A 19,244-nucleotide genomic window follows, 5' to 3' on the forward strand; every position below is an offset into this window, starting at 1 on the left:
GATTACTGTCTGATCATTTGGATATGGAGTACTTAATCTTAAAGCTCACACCTCCTCCTCGTCTATTATCACAAAATACTAGTAGTTCTAGTACTAGTAGGAGTGGTAGTGCTAGGTTTGTGTTGGTTGATCGGCAAAGCTGTCTTCCTCTGTGCTCTGTTCAGTTTCAGCAGCCTAATTCATTTACAAACTCATTCAGAATGTTAGGAGGTCTTCAAAAAAACCAGGCAGACCCTTTTCTGGCAGCTTTCATCAAATGCACCACCACCGCTATTGATCCACCTGGGGTTACTAATGGTAATAAAAAGTATGCTGAAAGGAAGAAAAAGACCATGTTTACCCTCTCATGTAAGTCCTCCTGCGCTGTTAGGGAGGACAGTATAGTAAAAATGCCTCAACCTCCCAAATACAAATGATTAAAGAGGGAAATGGATTAGTCTCTTTGTTTTTCTTCATTTTCGATTATAGTTGTGTACTCAAACAAATGTTTAATAATCATGTTCCATGTTTAGTTAACGTTGTATTGTCTATTTTGCAGTGATATTTTTTATGTGGTGTATCGCATGTTATTCGTCATGTATCAAAAGTTAATAAAATTATATTTGGTTAATCATGTGTAAATTAATGTTATTCATTACGCAGTTATATACTTATATCTTTAATGGTAGAGCAATTTTAGTAAGATAATATAGTGATTCGTTTTTTGTTTTTTAAGACAATACAGTAATTCTTTTGGCTTGAATATAGAAAGGAAAAAACTAGAGACTTTTTGGCATGAGAAAAGAGAATTTTTCAACTTTGATTTTTAAATGTAGCATACAAGTCTCTAGCTTGTGTCTTTTCTACATGTAAGGTTAAATATGAACTTAGTCAAACCTCAAAATTTGTGTCATTGATCCCTCAAACTCATTCTCTGAGAGACACTTCCATGAGGCATGCCTCATTCGGGCATGTTTGATAATGAGATAGGTCCCACAACATGTAAAGTTGGCCCACGATAATATTATCTCATTTCTATATTCCCTTAATTTTTTTAATGTCACTTTCTCTCTTTCATTGTCTTTTCCTTTCAATCTTTCATTGATAACTATGCAAAAATTAAAAAATCTGAGAAATTTATTTTGTAATTTTTCAAATCTGCTATTCTCCACATTTGTAACTTTGCTTGGTGTGTTCTACATAAATAACCTCCTTAGACCTCCTTAAAGATTGGATTTTGTGAGATATGAAAAGAATATGTATAGGGTTAATAGTTAAGGATGAAAAATTCAGATTTTATTAAATATTATGAAATGAAGATCTGAAATAAATTTTTTAAAGGCTTAATTATCGATTTACTACCCAAAACTGTAACTCATTCCCACTTTACCACCTGAAAGTTTTTTTGTCCCAGATTACCACCTGTAACTTACATCCGTGTCCCATTTTACCTTGTTCCGTCAATAATTCCGTTAATGCTGACGTGGCGCGCTAGATGTGCGCCACGTGTCACATCTTTTTTATTTTTTATTTTAACATTTTTTTATTTTTTTTATTTTTATAAACTTTGAAAATTAATAAAAAATAACTCCGAACTTGTCTTGACTAGCACTAATTTACTATAAGGTTAAATTACCAATTTTCCCTCTAAAAATTTTCAAAAAAAATTAGAAAGTCTAAATTTATTTCTAAAAAATTAAAATAAATTTTCCTCTATTAAATAAATTCTAGAATTTTCGTAAACTCTTGGACAAATTCTCAAAAATATTTTGAAAAATTACCAAAAGCTTGTTTTAGAGAATTATTTCGAGACTTTACAGAAATTTTAGAATTTTTCTAGAATTTATTTTATAGGGAATTTTATTTTTCTCTAAGACCGAGAGGTCTTTTGGGTAGCAAGTGTTCACGAGAAAGGTATTGTTAGTTTATAGAAGACTAACGGTGCAGACCTCATATTTTTTGGAGTTCGAGAGATTATTCTATGAATTTTCAAAGAGTCTAGAGTATTTTAATTTTCTAGAAATAAATTTGGAATTTCCAAATTTTTTGGAAATTTTTAGAGGAAAAATTGGCATTTTGACCCCATAGTAAATTAGTACTAGTTAAGACAAGTCGGTAGGAATTTTCCGTGTATTTTTCTAAGTTCGAAGCTATTTTTAATTAATTTTCAAAGTTTATAAAAATAGATAAATAAAAAATTACAAAAAAGATGTGACAAGTGGCGCACATCCAGCGCGCCACGTCAGTATTAACGGAATTGTTGACGGAACAAGGTAAAATGGGACACGGATGTAAGTTACAGGTGGTAATCTAGGACAAAAAAACTTTCAGGTGGTAAAGTGGGAATGAGTTACAGGTGGTAAATCAATAATTAAGCCTTTTTTAAAAAGATTTTTTGGTTATTGCGTTGTCACATAAAAGAAGAAACCCATAAAAATTGCCCTTATCAGCAACGAGTGATTGAAAAAGCCCATACCTAAGATCCCTTCACGTTTTATTCGCTTGGAGCTATATGACTTTTGCCGATGAAAGCATAACAAACCCTTTGATCCTCATATATATATAATTCTCATTGATCCTTCTAAGCAATTCCATATCATACAAACCAACCAAGTATGAGTACTCATAGCAACAAGGTCCTATACTCACCAGCAAACGTGCCCTTCTCATGGGAAAACAAACCTGGGGTCTCCAAAGCAAAAGAGACACAGTGCTTCAAAAAGGAGGACTTTGTGCTACCTAAACTACCACCCCCACCTTGTCCTTTGGAACAGTCTCAACATGATTTTCAACTGCCTCTCCCTCCCTGCACTTTTCAGCCTCTTTCGAGAAGCTCCTCTCTTCAAATCCATGATTATGAAGACCCTTTTCTGCTTGCCTTCCAAGAGTGCACCAAGCCGGCCAAGCTCGCAAACAAAGGCGGCAAAACGTCGTCGTCGTCACAAAAGAACTATGCCTTTGGATCTGGACTCAGGAGTCTGTTTGCTGGCTTCTCTTGTAAACGATCGAGCAGTGTTAGAGACGACAGTCTCTCTTGTAAACGATCGAGCAGTGTTAGAGATGGCAGTCTTTCTTGTAAACGATCGAGCAGTGTTAGAGATGACAGTTTGGTGAGGGTCTCAAAGCTTCCCTATCAGAGAGACAAAGCACTTTGAGTGCTGCTTTCAAATATATAGCTAGTATGTGTGTTTTTGGCTTTCACCATATAGGGGTGGATTTCGATCCATGATATGATATCATGGTGATTATTTTGATAAGATTTTGTGATTTCAGATATGCAACTTTCTCTGTTTTTTTTTTTTTTTTTTCAACTTTCATGGATATAATCTCTACTGCATCCACATGATCGCATCATAATGACTGAAGATGGGATTCGATCTCAACCTCTTTGTGAGACTAAGGAGTTTATCAATTAAACCAACTGATAATCACAAGTTCTATCTTCCTTTTAAGTTTGGACTATACTATAAATAAATCACAAGTTCTATCTTGATTCTTGAGTAATATTGGAGGGATCACAATTTTAATATCACAATTTGGTATAACATAATATCATGACAATTAATGTGGCTACCTATTTAAATTCATCTTCTCCTGCTTATCATTTGATCTCTGAAATTATCTTTTTTCGTTTTCGATATTATAAATCGCTATGGGTTATTGGGTAAAATGACACATGCTTTTAATAGGAGACCATACCCATGGGAGATGAGACCAACCAAGCAAAATTTCAATTATAAAGATATCTTTATTCTAATTCTAGTGATTAGGGTTAAGGAACAATTTTCCCACCAACTCGGAACTCTATCTGTTAAATAGTGGTTTTTTTTTTTTGGTTAAATGAGTGTTGGATAATAAGTGAGATATTATTTCTATACAGTAATGCTAATTGTCCAAACTTTTTTTTTTTTCCAACATTTGTATCACACTTTATATGTCATTACTTTACTAGATGAGATTTTTTTTTTTTTTTGTGTCTGAAATATGATATTTCCTTTTGATATACGCATTTTGAGAATAGAAAATTAGGATTAAATACCAAATTCCAATAATTTTTTGGTATAGCATGAAGACTATATAATATTTCAATTGAACTACCAAATTTAAATGTAGTTTTTAGATTAGGTCACAAATATGTTGGCCTATTTGATTTGAGCCTTTTTCATTTGACATTTTTGTCCTTTGACTCACATATGATGGGTGTTAATTAAAATTTATAATGTTTTGATAAAATTGTCCTTGAGATTTTTATATTATTTTGAAAATTTGTTAATGTAGTCTCAACTTCACATTTAGTTGTGACTGTACAACACTCACAACTTCAAATTTAGTTGTGACTGAACAACAGTCACATTTAAGTTGTGAAACAGTCACAGTTAAGTTGTGACTTAATTGAATTTTTTTAGAGAAACTATATTACAATATAATATAAATAGAGGTCAAAACAATACTTTTACTCAAAATAATACATAGTATAGTGGTGTGAGTTGTCTCTTTTAATTTACCAAGACAGTCACAATTAAGTTGTGACTAGATTGATTTTTTTTTTTATAAATATAATGTAGTATAAATTAATGTAATATTTGTGATGTAATATTATTATTATTATTATTTTATTGTAGTGGCATGTGATGTAATATTTGTAAATTCTAATACATTTTATTTTATTATTTTGTTTGACTTTTTAATTAGTACTTAATCTAAAATACTATTTAATTTTGGTACCTAAATTAAATAGTTATTAAAATTTAATAGTTAAAATCAATGGACCTTTTTTAGAATGAGTTACATTTTATATAGGTAGATGCTATTTAGTATTTACACTCCCAAAATATATTATTTATGCAATTCAACTAGCTCCACCACTGACACTAACACCAGCAATAACCAAAGCCCAGAAGCCCCGAGCCAACAACAAGTGAAACTAATAATTTCAAGGGCTTTTCACAAACACGAGGTGGTCATAATTGAAAGCAACAATATTACGCCTAAGATTCAAATTTGGAACCATAGTTTGTTCATGTGGTCACAAAAGACAAACACTTGACACTGCCTCACGTTTTTGTGTCTGATATAAGATACATTGATTGGGCTGTGAGTTGTATATAAAGGAGTTTCAAGGGATAATACCATTACTATACTTTATTTCTTGACACTCTCGGGTCTAATTGTGTTATTAATTATGGACTCCATGTGAAAGTTAAGAGTTTTGGAAATTAAAGTAACAAAATAAAAATAAAATAATAAAATTAAAAAGAGGAGTGCATGAATATATTTTAGGAGTCAAATAGCGCTTCCCTTTCTATATAAGCGAGATATCCATGATTATCTCATCGAATTTGCCATTTCCTATTTACTACGAGTCTACGAGGATCGTGATTGTCTGCCAAAGCATTTATTATGATCGTTTACGACTAGATTACTCTTTGTAAATATCACAAAAACATTTATTTCTTAAAAATAAATTATGAGTATGAATCGATTTTTATATAAACATTTAATAAAGATATTTTTATAAAATTAAACAAATTTTGATTATATTACTGTACAAACCAAGTAGGATTTGGATCTAAGACCAAGTGAGAAAATAACCTAAACTGTAGGGACCGCATTTGTCATTTTCGCATTACAAAATGACTGGTGTAGTTGGATGCCAAGTTTAGCTTAAAAAAAATGAGAGGGTTGCAAAATACTAGTTCAAAACATACATATCAATTAATAAACATGACAATATAAATTATGGATCAATAATATTATAGTCACCAACTAATGGGACACATGAAAATACGAGAGTTTCAGTTATAATTTTCGTCATTACTAAAGTTACAAATAAAATAAAATGAGGGTTACTATTTGAACATTTATTTATTTTTGCATACCTTTTCTGAAAAAAAAAAAAAACCACCCTACCCCTCTTTCTCTCTTTTTCTCTTTTTCTCTTTCTCCTTCCGTCACCCACACACCCCATTCCCATCTCTTTTTTTTTTTTTTTTTTTTTTTTCTTTCTTCTTCACCCCCACCTTCACCCCCACCTTTATCTTCTTCTTCTTCCCCCAACCCCGACCACCTTCCCCTGAGCCCTCCCCTCCTCTCCGGCTCCTCTTTCCCTGCCACCTCCCCCTGAGCCAACCTCTCCTCCTCTCTCTCATTCCCTCTCTCCTCTTGCCCTGCAGACAACCAAAATCTTTAAAAAAATATTACAAGGGCTGAACAGACACAGAGAAAGGGAAAGAGGAGAAGCAGAATGAGAGAAAGAGAGAGAAGGGGAGAGATGAGAGAGAGGTAGAGAGGGTGGGGTGGTCGCCGGAGGTGGTGGGCTTCGACGGTGGTGGGTTGCTCGATGTAGTCGAGATGGGGTGTGTGTTGGGTATTGTTTTTTCTTTTTCTTTTTGTTTAGGAGGGGTGTGCAAAAAAGAAAATAAATAGGGTATAAAGTCTTCTTCTATAGGGTTTTTTTTTTTTTTTTTTAAAGAGTGCAAAAAAAAAAAGGTGTGCAAATAACAATTTTCAGTAAAAAAGAAAACTAATTACAGTTTGGCGGGTAAGGTCCAAATTGGATTAACTAACGTTTCTTATTCAAGAAACAAAAAAACAAAGTGCGGGTTGGTGAGTTGGTCAACCTTCGACCCGTAAAAATTGACCCGAACCACAAAGCGGCAGTAAAAGCTTAACTTGTTACTGCGTGTAAATCCCGCGATACATAGGGTTAATCTTGGAAGACTCGATAACTGTCTGTCGTCTCTGATTTCTAGAGCCCTCTTTCTTCAACAATCGGTCTTAAACCCTAGCACAGCACCTGAGAGTGCCGGTTACACAGTCACAGACACAGAGATCCTTCCTCTTCTGCACGTCAACAGCAACAAGTTCTCGCATAACTAATCGCCACTCCGTAAGTATTTTTTCTCCCCCTCCCCCATCAAATTCAAAATTTTCGGTCATTCTTTTCTTCGTCTTCTCGTTTTCTTCTTTTTTGTTTCCTCATCAGTTACCCTAGGGTTTAAGTGCAGAGACCAATTTGATTGACCTACAGACTTATATTTTATATATAGAGATGGTTGAGCTCATTTTTAGTAAATGTGGACGTAGATATGGAAAGTCTAAATAGAATCAGTGTATACATGGGCCTAGGCGTATTTGAGTGTTTGTTTTCAATTGCGGAATTCATGCTTAATTGAGCGTAACCAGTGTTAGCTTGTTGATTTTAATGACTTTTGCAGTTGTCTTGAGTGGGCTGCTTATGCGCTGAAATGGCGAATAACCCTCAGTCCTCAGCTGCGCAGGTACCTAACTTCTAACCTCATCATGGATTAAGCAGTAGTCATCATATGAGTTTATTGAGATATTGATTAAGCTAATTGCACCTGAGGTTTTCATTAAATAGCATCCAAACATGGTAGCTTCTGTCAGGAATCGACATATCTCAATCAATTTTGTTAAAATTTTATGTCTTTGTCATGTGGATTATGATTTATGACATCATTTTTTTCTGCATGTAATTCACTATTGATTCTGGCTTATGAGGGACATGTAAACTTCATTTTGCTGTCATCATTGTTCTTAATGGTCCAATACCTTTATCAATTGAAATATATAAATAAATGTGCTTTAGTAAACCCTGTTTATGTAATTCTTTTCTTAAAGGCATATGCTATTAATTTATGGTTTTTTTTTTTTAATTTTAATTTTTCCCTTTTGTCTCTTCCACTGTCTATGGATTAGCCACTTAGGCCTCCTGCAGTTGCTTCCATGGGTCCTCAAAGTTATGGTTCACCCTTACCTCTTCAAGTAATTTCTTCTCCTTCCCGTGTTTGGTGTCTTTTTGTGGTTTCTACTTTCTGACAGATTATTAATAAGTGCTGTATGTACAAATCCCTTTGATGCAGTATCGACCAGTGGTTCAACAACAGCAAGGGCAACAGTTTATGTCACCAGCTTCCCAACAATTTCAGCCTGTGGGACAAGGTATTCCTTCTTCAAATGTTGGGATGCCTGCTAGTCAAAGTCAGCAATTACAATATTCTCAACCAATGCAGCCGTATCCTCCCAGGCCAAGTCAGCCTGGTCCGTACATTCAGACGAGGCCAGGTACATCTGTCCCATTACAGTCTCAGCAACCTGCTCCACCTTTCAATAATCAGATGCCTGGAATGCCTTATTCTTCATCATATATGGTAAGATCACACTACTTTTATCTTTGTTTATGTGTTTTCTTTGATTTCACGAATCACATTTTTTCACATACTTACATAATTTGAATTGTTTCAGTTTGCACCGCCTTCTTTTGCCCAACCACAGAACAATGTCAATCCTTCATCCCAGTTTCAGCCAATGTCTCAAGTGCAAGCACATCTTGTACCTGCTGCAGGACAGGCCTGGATGCCCTCCAGTAATCAGGGTGCGGCAGTTACACCAGTACAGCAGTCTGGCCAACAACCTTCAGGCACATCTTTCACAGATTCTGTAAGTGCTTTGCTTATTGTGATTCAGTTACCTTCAACACTCTTAAAGTTTTACAAGGTCATGACTTCACACTGATATTTCTTTAACTCCTGATTTAGGAATCACGTGCATCCATTATATTTGCTTCCACATGAAAAATGGCTGGATTTTTATTTTCTTTTGTAATTTATACTTTTCTAAATTTCAGGCTGGAAATGTTCCTAGTCAAACACAGCAATCCTCTTCTGATTGGCAAGAGCATATGTCGGCTGATGGGAGAAGGTAATTTATAATTCTATCTGCAGGTCATATTTCCGAGAGTTACTTTTTAATTTTATGTTTGTTATGAAATTCTTGATGACTTTATGTGTTCTTTCTTCTGTTATTTTTCTTTACTGATAGATTCATCTTTTCAGATATTATTTCAACAGAAGAACTAGGCAATCTAGTTGGGAGAAGCCCTTAGAATTGATGACACCATTGGAGGTGAGTCGTATTTCTGACTGATTGCCAGTATCTAGAACTTTTATATGTCATCTCCAATTACCTGTTGAAGATGCCTTCAAAATGATTCTAGTATTTGTACAAATACTTTGTTGACCTCTATGGATGCTGACAATTGTAGATTGTAACCATGCTTAAATTGATCAAAATTGTTTTATGTGAATTACCCTTTTATTTGCATGCCCTCTATGGATGCTGACAATTGTAGATTGTACCCATGCTTAAATTGATCAAAATTGTTTTATGCGAATTATCCTTTTATTTGCATGTGCTTCAACTGGTTTGTAGATGTCATGGCAAGTCTGGAGAAATTTTACGACTGCTCTATAAGCTCACTTTGAAGACGAGGTTTCAGTTTCACAAGGCATGCAGTAATTGCTATTTACATCTTCTTTATCTTGTAATTGGATGTGGTTAATGAATGCCTAGCAGTAATTGTGGCCTTCACCCATATCATCCATTTTCCTTGGTGGAGTTTTAAGATGAGGGTGCTATTGCCTATTTATTGAGGCAGTTTATGGCTGTTTTTGCTTTAATGTCTTCTTAGGAAAATGCTCTTCATTTATTTATATATGTTTCTTTGTCTTTCGTTCTAAATGTCTGTGTACGATTCTATGTTATGTGGTTCTTATAAACTAAAGGAAAAAGCACACAGATGCACAGCCCTTCTCTCTAGCTCTCTATTGTATGCATAGTTGCATATGCATAAATAGAGTAACATCTGCATGTACACTTATGTGCACACACATGCACACAGACAGAGATACACAGCCACACTGATGCTGTTCATAACAGGTGTTCTTGTGGCTGTGCCTTTTTTTTTCCTTCTTTAAATTAGTGTGCAATGTACAATGTAGTGGACACTATCATTTCTTTTTCTTTTTAGAAGCTATCTTTGCATGCAGTTGTTAGTTGTATATGACATTTTTGTTGTCTATGGTTTATAAAGGCTATTTCAACAGGAAATCTTTTGCTACTTTCAGAGGTATGAAATGTTATGTCACTGGTACTAGGTGTTCCCAATTTAACAAGTAGTTTGTGGATCCTATTTGTATGTGTTGTAGATTATCATTATTTTGTGGATTCTAGTGATACGTCTATCATGGTTTCATTAATGTGAAGAAGGCCTAACAGTATGCTTATTTAAGGCTACTAGGATAGGATTTCTTTTGCGTACTGTTATTTGTGCTTGCTGGTGTTAACAAGTTTGGCATAGTTCTCTCCCTACTGCTTTGCTATTCTAGTTAAGGAACCACAGTCCTATAAAAGTCTATCAGGTGCCTGGAATTTGGCTGGAATTGTTCTCCACTTGCTTTTCTCTTTAATTTTCTCCTGTAATAAGGAATTGGTTCAATCTTCATTCATTTTCTAGTGAACTTGTTCTTTTTGCCTGATGACTGCTCATTATTATAAACTTATAATCACGTCCTTTAGTATTATTTGTTGAATGACTTGACTGGACTATCTTTCACTTAATAATTGTTGTCACTGTATTAGAGAGCCGATGCATCAACTGTTTGGAAGGAATATACTTCTCAAGATGGAAAAAAGTGCGTCATATCTTTATCTTTCTATTTAATTTTCTATGTCCTTATGTTCTTTTCTCAATATGCCTGTCAATGGGACTTGTTTGTATAATTTTTGGGACCAGGTGATGCTAACTACTAATTTGGTTGTGGCTTTTTCAGGTATTATTACAACAAGGTTACAAGGGAATCTAAGTGGACAATTCCAGAGGAGTTAAAGGTTTCGTATCTTGGCCTATTAATTTATTCTTCTTTCCATATCTTTTTTTTCATGTCCTAACTCTGAAGTACTTGCATCCAGCTGGCTCGTGAACAGGCTCAAAGAGAACTTACCCATGGAACACAATCAGAAATGAATTCGACTTCTCATGCCCCTCCTGCGGTTGCTTCAGCTGAAACACCTATGAGAGCTAGTTCAGTTGGCCCCAGCACTTCTTCAGCCCTACCTGGGATGGTATCGAGCCCAGTTGCAGTTACACCTGTCTCTTCCTTTTCTAATCCTTCCCCTATTGCACCTTCTGGATCATCAGTTGCTCCTGGTGCACAGTCTTCCATAACAACAGGTGCCGTTGGAGTTCAATCTCCTGTGGTGACTGTGACTCCACTGCCTGCTTCTATTTCAGGGAGTACCGGAGTTCCTCCTACTCCTGTAAATACTAATACAAAACCAGTGTAAGGATTTCCTTTAATGCTTTAATTTCCACTTTCTATTAATCTTTTTATGATTCGGATTATGATGTTCTAGTTCAAATTGGTCTTGTGTGTCCGGGAAAATTACAGGAGTACTTCTGAAAATCTAACGTCTCAAGACATTGCAAGTTCAGTAGATGGAGCTTTTACTCAAGATCTCGAGGTAACGTTTGTTTTTTCTAATAGCTGTTGTGGATGTGCTAAAATGGGCCAGGAAAATTCAATTGAGGCCCACAATTGTCTGGTTGCATAATGTGGAAAAATTAACATAATTTCGTCTTTTCTAGAAAGCATGCATTTGATCTAAGGCTTACTTCATAGCAGTTCTTTTACCTGTTTCAAATTGTTGTTTAAAGCAAGGTCAATTTAATTCAGCTTCTCCCTATTGCAAAATGAACTTACCTGCTTGTATGTGAAGAATGCAATTATCAAGAACAAATACTTAACCTTCTTTTCTGAGAGTTCTCTCTGTCAGGAAGCGAAAAAGGGAATGGCAGTTGCTGGAAAAGTCAATGTGACTCCTTCAGAGGAGAAATCTCTTGATGATGAACCGTTGGTGTATGCCAATAAGCTGGTACTGACCTTTGATTTCTTGTCTGTCCAATTTGTATCATTCTTGTGTCTTTTTGTTTTTCTAATTTTTGTAATGTGTTCTCTTTTAGGAGGCAAAAAATGCATTCAAAGCACTTCTGGAATCTGCAAATGTCCAATCTGATTGGACTTGGGAGCAGGTAGCCTGACTTTTCCATTTTTATTATCACCATCTTATATTATGAAAGAAGCTTGTAATAGTTTTTGAATTGTTTGCATCAGACAATGAGAGAGATCATTAATGATAAAAGGTATGGTGCTTTAAAAACGCTGGGCGAGCGGAAGCAAGCATTTAATGAGGTAAAATGTTTAATGTGTCTTAACTGCTTTAGACCATGTGCGTGTGTTTAAATGATTGACCCTCTGCTTAAATTTTAAGATTTCATCAATAGTATTTCCCATCTTTCGCTGACCTCAAACTAATTGGATTTATTACAATGTAGTACTTGGGTCAAAGGAAAAAACTGGAGAATGAAGAGAGGCGCATGAGGCAGAAAAGAGCTCGGGAAGAATTTACAAAAATGTTGGAAGTATGTTATTTACTTTTTGTTATAGTAATCTAATAATTTTTTTATACCTTGATCTTAATGAAAATTTTTTTGTTTTGATATTTTTCTAGGAGTACAAGGAACTCACATCATCAACCAGATGGAGGTATACTCCTATCCCCGTATATGAATAGTTTGATTCTGAATTTAGTCTTTTCATACATTAATTTATGGTTTGCAAGCATGCAAAATGTGAGATGTTCTAACCGATGTATTTGATTGATCAGCAAAGCTGTGAGTATCTTTGAAAATGATGAACGATTCAAGGCTGTTGAACGAGCTAGAGACCGGGAAGACCTTTACGAGAGCTACATTGTGGAACTTGAGAGGAAGGTAACAATCTGCTATTTCATTTTCCATTTCTGACTTATGCAATGCATCCAGATGTAGGTATTATATTGTGAACTAAGGTTGTCATATTTATATGCAGGAAAAAGAAAAGGCTGCTGAAGATCATAGGCGGAATATAGCAGAGTACAGGAAATTTCTGGAATCTTGCGACTTTATCAAGGTAACACTTGTAAAATGAGTTTGTATGTAGATTTTATTGTGATTGCTTTCATTTACAATCTTTTGTCATAATTGTCGCTCATTTGCAGGTGAACAGCCAGTGGCGGAAAGTTCAAGATCGTTTAGAGGATGATGAGAGATGCTTGCGTCTTGAAAAGCTTGACCGGTTGCTCATTTTCCAGGTAGATCACATAATCTTTTAGAGATTGGACGTATTCATGTACCCTAGAACTGTCTGATGGTATTTTTGTGGCAGGACTATATTCGTGACCTTGAGAAGGAGGAAGAGGAGCAAAAGAAGATACAGAAGGTATATTCCATATAAATGATATTTTGTTTTTCTTCTATTTCATTTTCTTATCTTTGTGTCTTATTAAATTTAAGGATCAATTGAGGCGGGTTGAGAGGAAAAACCGTGATGAGTTTCGCAAGCTGATGGAAGAACATGTTGCTGCTGGCACTCTTACAGCTAAAACTCACTGGTGCGATTACTGTTTGAAGGTACTCAACCTTAAATTGTTGTAGAGATGATATATGAAGTAGTAAATTATAACACAAATGAATGAGAATGCTTCTGGATCAGAATTTCTTTTGGTAAGTGTTGTTGTCTTTGGATTGTAGGTTAAAGACCTGCCTCAGTATCAAGATGTTGCATCAAACATCTCCGGTTCAACACCAAAAGATTTGTTTGAGGATGTGGCTGAAGAATTAGAGAAACAGGTGTGTTTCTTCTCTTCTTATACCAATGGTTGATGTCAACATACCAGGCACTATTGTTGGCCTGAGGTAGTTAGAACCTGCAATGCAGATGACTCTATATGTCTGACATTGTTCTTTTGCTTATGGACAGTATCATGAAGATAAAGCTTGGATAAAGGATGCAATGAAGTTAGGGAAGGTAGGATGTTATGAACTGGCCCTAGAACTTTTACAAACATATTAAATGTCAAATCAATTTTTTCCCCAGGTTACCATGACTTCCACATGGACATTCGAAGAATTTAAGGTTCCTATCTTGGAAGATATTGGCTCCCCATCAATTTCAGACATTAACTTAAAGGTAACCTTCCTAAATTTCACTTTGTCCTTTTCAATATTGCCTGTTGCTGGCCTAAAATTGAAAATTTTGTCATCTGCATATTTGAAGTATGGTCTGTAAAGTTTGAGCGAGTTGTGTTATTGTATTGGTTGCCAGAATATTGTTCTCTCGCCTTCTTAAGCAAATAAAATTGGTTTGTGGCTGAATTTAATTTAGTTTTTTTAATTAAAATATGTTGAAGTGGCTATTTTTATTGTATTCAAGTTCACCAAGACTGATACCCTTCAAATTCTAGTTCTGTAAGGATCAACTCATAACATGGATGCAAGGATCAACTTTCTTTTGGCTTCTAACCAGCAAGAACAACTTTGTTTTAACCTCTTCATAACATTGCTATAGATACTCAGTGCAATAGTGTTTACATGTGCATGATGTGTATACTTGAGAGTCTGCTAATACTTCTACTTCGTTGAAGCTTGTATACGAGGAGTTACTAGAGAGAGCCAAGGAGAAGGAGGAGAAAGAAGCAAAGAAGCGTCAACGACTTGCTGATGACTTCAATAAGCTATTGCACACGTTCAAGGTGTGGTGGCATTCTTATGAAGGTATTACATTAGGTGATGCTAGAGATTGCATTGACCTTCCTATGTTCTGCTGCCTTGTAGGAAATAACTGTTGCTTCTAATTGGGAAGATTGCAAACACCTTTTTGAGGAGTCCCCAGAATACAGGTTTTTTCTAATGATAACTACTGAATTCTTTTTATATGCTTTCCATTGAAGATATTTTACCATGCCCTTTCCCCCGAGACTATTTTATTTTATTTTATTTTATTTTTTTCTGATTTGCTTTTCCTGTCTGTAAATTATTTTTTACTTTTATTTTCAGATCACTTGGGGAGGAGAACTTTGGTAGGGAGATTTTTGAGGAATATATTACAAATTTACTGGAGAAGGCTAAGGAGAAAGAACGCAAGCGTGAGGAGGAAAAGGTATGGATTTTATTGACATGTATAAATTGTTGGTGTCATTGTGGTTTGTTTATCTCCTGATGTAATATGTAGAATTTAGCAGTTTTGCGAACTTAATTCTTTGCAGGCAAAAAAAGAGAAAGAAAGAGAGGAGAAAGAGAAACGAAAGGATAAAGAGAGAAAGGAGAAGGAGAGAGAACGTGAAAAAGAAAAGGGGAAGGAACGATCTAAGAAGGATGAAACAGATAGTGAAAATGTAGACATAACTGACAGTCATGGCCACAAAGAAGATAAGAAAAGAGAGAAGGACAAAGATAGAAAGCACCGGAAGCGGCATCAAAGTTCGATTGATGATGTGGGTTCTGATAAGGATGAGAAAGAGGAGTCTAAGAAACGAAGACATAGTAGTGACCGCAAAAAATCAAGAAAAGTATGTGAACTTCTTTTCTGATATATTTATGGGACACTATGGATGAATGATGTATGATTATTTTCCTGGTGTTTTGTGGTAGCATGCATATACACCTGAATCTGACAGTGAAAGTCGGCATAGAAGACATAAGAGAGAGCATCGGGATGGTTCCCGTAGAAACGGTGGACATGATGAGCTTGAAGATGGGGAGCTTGGTGAAGATGAGGAAATTCAGCAGCAGCAGCAGCAGCAGCAGTCCTGATGTTCTATCTTTACAGATTGCTGAGCTTTGTGGTTCTGTGAGAAGCATTTCACGGTTTAAAACATTCTAAATATAACCAAAAAATTTTGTAGCACTCATGGTTATACATGCGGGAAATTTGATAGATACAATGCTGCTGTTAATTCCGAATATAGAATTGATATGCTTAAAAGTATATTGATTTCCTTGTCTAGGTGGGTGTTCAAAAGATGACTGGATATCTGGGGTTTTTGGGCTGATAACCATTTGACCGCGGCTATTCTGACCACCCTTTTGAGCTGAGTTGACCACCCTAATTTGCATTTAGTAAAAGACATATATACCTTATAATAAATTGACCATAAAGGACATTTAATATTTTTAGAACATATTTTCTCCCTACATCTCCTATCATCTTCAACCACTAGCTAACTCTACTATTATTTTCACCACCATCTTCAACCTTCCATCCTAGATATAGATTGTTGTTTTAAACAATCTCACCAGTTGGCTCCACCCACGTATACCACCATCATCAAACAACACTTCACTTTCTTCTACCACTACCACCATCACCATCTTCAACCAAACCCTAGACATAGATTGTTTCTGTAAACAATCTCATTGTATTCAAATCACCTACTTTTGACAAATGGACATTCAGAACAACAATTTAGAGTTATCAAATGAAGTAAGTTTGAGTTTTTATGAATTTTTTCGCGGCTGAAAAACAATCAGTTCGCGTTTTTATTCGGTAAACCAGTACCGTATATTTCGGTGGATGGTCACCGAATAAATGTACATATTTCGGTAGGTATCCACCGTTTATAAATGTAATGTTAATTTTCCACACATTTGTTCGGTCGATGCCCGTCGAAAAATGATAATCTATTCGGTGGTTTGTCACTGAAGTTTATACAACCGTTTGACAGATAGTCACCAAATGGCAAACGTATAGTTTTTTTTATAGTTTCATTCGGTAGGTAATTGTTGAACTATGTTGGTATATTCGGTACTTATCCATCGAATATATATGATATATTCGGTAGTTTCCCGTCGAATACTGGGACACAACTAATTTTTTTCCCCGAATGGCCAACGTATAGGTTTTTTTAATTGTTTCATTCGGTAGTTAATTGTCGAACTATGTTAGTATATTCGGTACTTATCCACCGAATATATATGATATATTCGGTGGTTTCCCGTCGAATACTGGGACCAAAATACTTTTTTTTTTTTTTTTTTGCTGAATAGGAGCAGCAAGTGGGTGCTTTCACCGAACTCAGTATAGTTGAAGGAAGATACAATTTTGACTATACCAATGAATTCACAACAGCGGAGGTAAACATTGTTTATATGGTCGGGAATTATGAGTTATGCATACCTAAATTTGAATTGTAAATAATATAATTGTCATGTGTAGGTGTTTCAAAGTAAGGATTCAATGGTTAGTTGGATTCGTTCACAAGGAAAAAGGAACAACATGGTAATTGTCATTAGAAGGTCTGATGCAGGTGGGGTTCGTAGTAAGAGAGCTTGGATCAAATTTGCTTGTGAGAGAAATGGTCAATATGAGCCAAATAGATCAAGAAAGTCAACAAAGTCAGATTCAGGCGACCAAACATCCGATGCTACTAGCCGTAAACAACCAGTGTCTGATGACTATAAGGACACCCGTTCGAAGAAATGTGGATGTCCATTCTTGTTGAAGGCGGTGAACACTGGATGTGGTGATCAATGGGAGTTGGAGGTTGCATGTGGAGTGCATAACCATGTACTTTCAGAGTATATTGAAGGACATTCATTTGCAGGCAGATTAACTGAAGAAGAGAATTCATTGTTAGTGGCTTTGTCCAAGACTTTGGTGAAACCAAAAGATATATTGAAGACCATAAAAAGCAAGAATGCACAGAATACATCAATAATCAAAACAGTATATAATGTCAGGCAAAGACATAGGGTCATCGAGAGGGCCGGTATATCAGAGATGCAAGTATTACTAACTAAGCTGAGAGAACATAATTATGTTGAGTGGCATAGAAGTTCTGGTGATGTTGTGACTGACCTGTTTTGGACTCATCCTGAGAGTGTTGATATATTACGTGCATTTTCGCATGTACTGATAATGGATTGCACTTATAAGATTAATAGGTACCGTTGGCCACTTTTTGAGATTGTGGGTGTGACTTCCACTAGCATGACATTCTCTGTTGCATTCGCTTATATATGTTATGAGAAGGAGGATAATTATACATGGGCTTTGGGTAGAGTACAGTCTTTATTGAATGATGACTGTCTTCCTAGCGTGATTGTCACGGATCGAGAACTAGCACTCATGTCTGCAATCCCTAAAGTGTTTCCTAGTGCCAGACATTTATTGTGTAGATGACACATTAGCAAAAATGTGTTGAAAAATTGCAGGAAGTTGTTTGGTACGGTTGACCATTGGAAAGTATTAATCTTAGGCTGCCGCCTTTCAACAAAGGCTAAGACCACTACCTTATCAACAATACGGTACGAGCACGACACCAGTGGTTCGAGCCCAGATCCTCTCACATACTCTTTCATATTGTTAGTATCATTTCTACTCCACAAGTCCCATGTGCATAGCTTTGTTGTTTTGGACATGCATCTTAGCAAGCCACAAGTCAATTACAATATTGCAAACTATATAATTTAAAAATTTTAAATTATATAAGTCATTATGTATAATCTCTAATACCTCATTTTTCCAAATGGAAGCAGCAATGTGACTTTTGAAGCTCCTAAGCAATGACATATCAGTGGGACCTCCAAGGAAAGGCCCATCTAGATCATTGTCGTTATCTTCTATTACATTCTCTTCGGGCTGGACATCATCCCCCATCTCTTGGTAAATAGTTTTGCCCGCTTTCCTACGCCTCTCTGAAGCTGTAGGACGTGTTCGATCTTCATTTGCAGCACCACCTCTAGAAGATCTACCTCTACAAGTTTCACCTCGAGAAGATTTACCTCTAGATGCCCCTCTCTTATCCATACCTACATTCAAAAATTGAAATCATGTTTAGAATACAGAGCATATAAGTTATCATGAAATATAGAATAAGAGAAAAATGTATGTAAAAATATTTTATATTCATGCCATTCGGCAGATGTCTACCGAAAATTTTAGATCCATTCGGTAGATGTCCATCGAAATATTAAGATTCATTCGACAGACACCCACCGAACATATATCAAAGTTTCGACAGATGCCCATCGAATGGAACCAACAACAGTTAAATCAATATCTTCATTCGACAGAGACCCACCGAATAACATTTGATATTTCGGAGGATAACTACTGAAGGAATGTAAATAATTCGGAACTGAACTATCAAATGAATTTGTAAACACATTTCCACCAAATTCTATTCGGAAGTATATTGTCGAATATTTAGAAATAATTTGACAGGTAGATGCCGAACAATTAAGAAATTTCGACACACCAGCACCAAATGAAATTCGAAATCAGATTCTAATTTGCAAACACCCACTTTCAAAATCTCATTCTAATTTCTCTAAAATATCAAATATTTGTGTAATTGGTAGGCCAAATATATATATTAATGCATTACACAATGATGACACCGAAAATTTCAAATCCATAAAAGCCTAAACATAGCTGACACCGAGAGTGAGTGAGAGAGAGTAAGAGGGAGAAAACAACCACCTGAAATTGCAGAGGAGGAGTCGGTGGTGGAGGGGAGGACCGGCGACTGAGGAAGCGGCAGCGTTAGTTTCAGATGGGGTATGCGTAGGCCAGGGGTGGGGTATG

General features: G+C 35.7%; 2 protein-coding genes across 3 annotated transcripts; both read left to right on the forward strand.

The window, feature by feature from the left end:
• Positions 1 to 6,705: 6,705 nt before the first annotated feature.
• PRP40A (pre-mRNA-processing protein 40A) lies at positions 6,706 to 15,644 on the forward strand. Of its 2 annotated transcripts, XM_086250568.1 has the most exons (30): positions 6,706 to 6,868; positions 7,197 to 7,259; positions 7,699 to 7,764; positions 7,863 to 7,941; positions 8,013 to 8,150; positions 8,245 to 8,439; positions 8,627 to 8,700; positions 8,835 to 8,904; positions 10,420 to 10,472; positions 10,611 to 10,668; positions 10,750 to 11,120; positions 11,229 to 11,301; positions 11,614 to 11,712; positions 11,801 to 11,869; positions 11,952 to 12,029; positions 12,173 to 12,259; positions 12,349 to 12,383; positions 12,505 to 12,610; positions 12,708 to 12,788; positions 12,877 to 12,969; positions 13,044 to 13,097; positions 13,172 to 13,288; positions 13,409 to 13,507; positions 13,638 to 13,685; positions 13,755 to 13,847; positions 14,302 to 14,409; positions 14,492 to 14,556; positions 14,714 to 14,816; positions 14,923 to 15,225; positions 15,308 to 15,644. In XM_086250568.1, the coding sequence occupies exons 3-30, from the start codon at positions 7,742 to 7,744 to the stop codon at positions 15,467 to 15,469; spliced, it is 2,934 nt and encodes a 977-aa protein (XP_086106694.1). In that variant the 5' UTR covers positions 6,706 to 6,868; positions 7,197 to 7,259; positions 7,699 to 7,741; the 3' UTR covers positions 15,470 to 15,644. The 2 variants fall into 2 exon arrangements, with proteins under 2 accessions (XP_086106694.1, XP_086106693.1); XM_086250567.1 differs by having other exon boundaries at positions 7,863 to 8,150.
• Positions 15,645 to 16,931: 1,287 nt separating this feature from the next.
• Positions 16,932 to 17,837, forward strand: LOC147278626 (protein FAR1-RELATED SEQUENCE 5-like). The gene has a single exon (XM_086250208.1). The coding sequence runs from the start codon at positions 16,932 to 16,934 to the stop codon at positions 17,835 to 17,837; it is 906 nt and encodes a 301-aa protein (XP_086106334.1).
• The last annotated feature ends 1,407 nt before the right edge of the window (positions 17,838 to 19,244 follow it).

The sequence above is a fragment of the Dryas octopetala genome, chromosome 7 (genome assembly GCF_963921425.1).
Source record: "Dryas octopetala chromosome 7, drDryOcto1.1, whole genome shotgun sequence".
Taxonomy (NCBI): Eukaryota; Viridiplantae; Streptophyta; class Magnoliopsida; order Rosales; family Rosaceae; genus Dryas; species Dryas octopetala.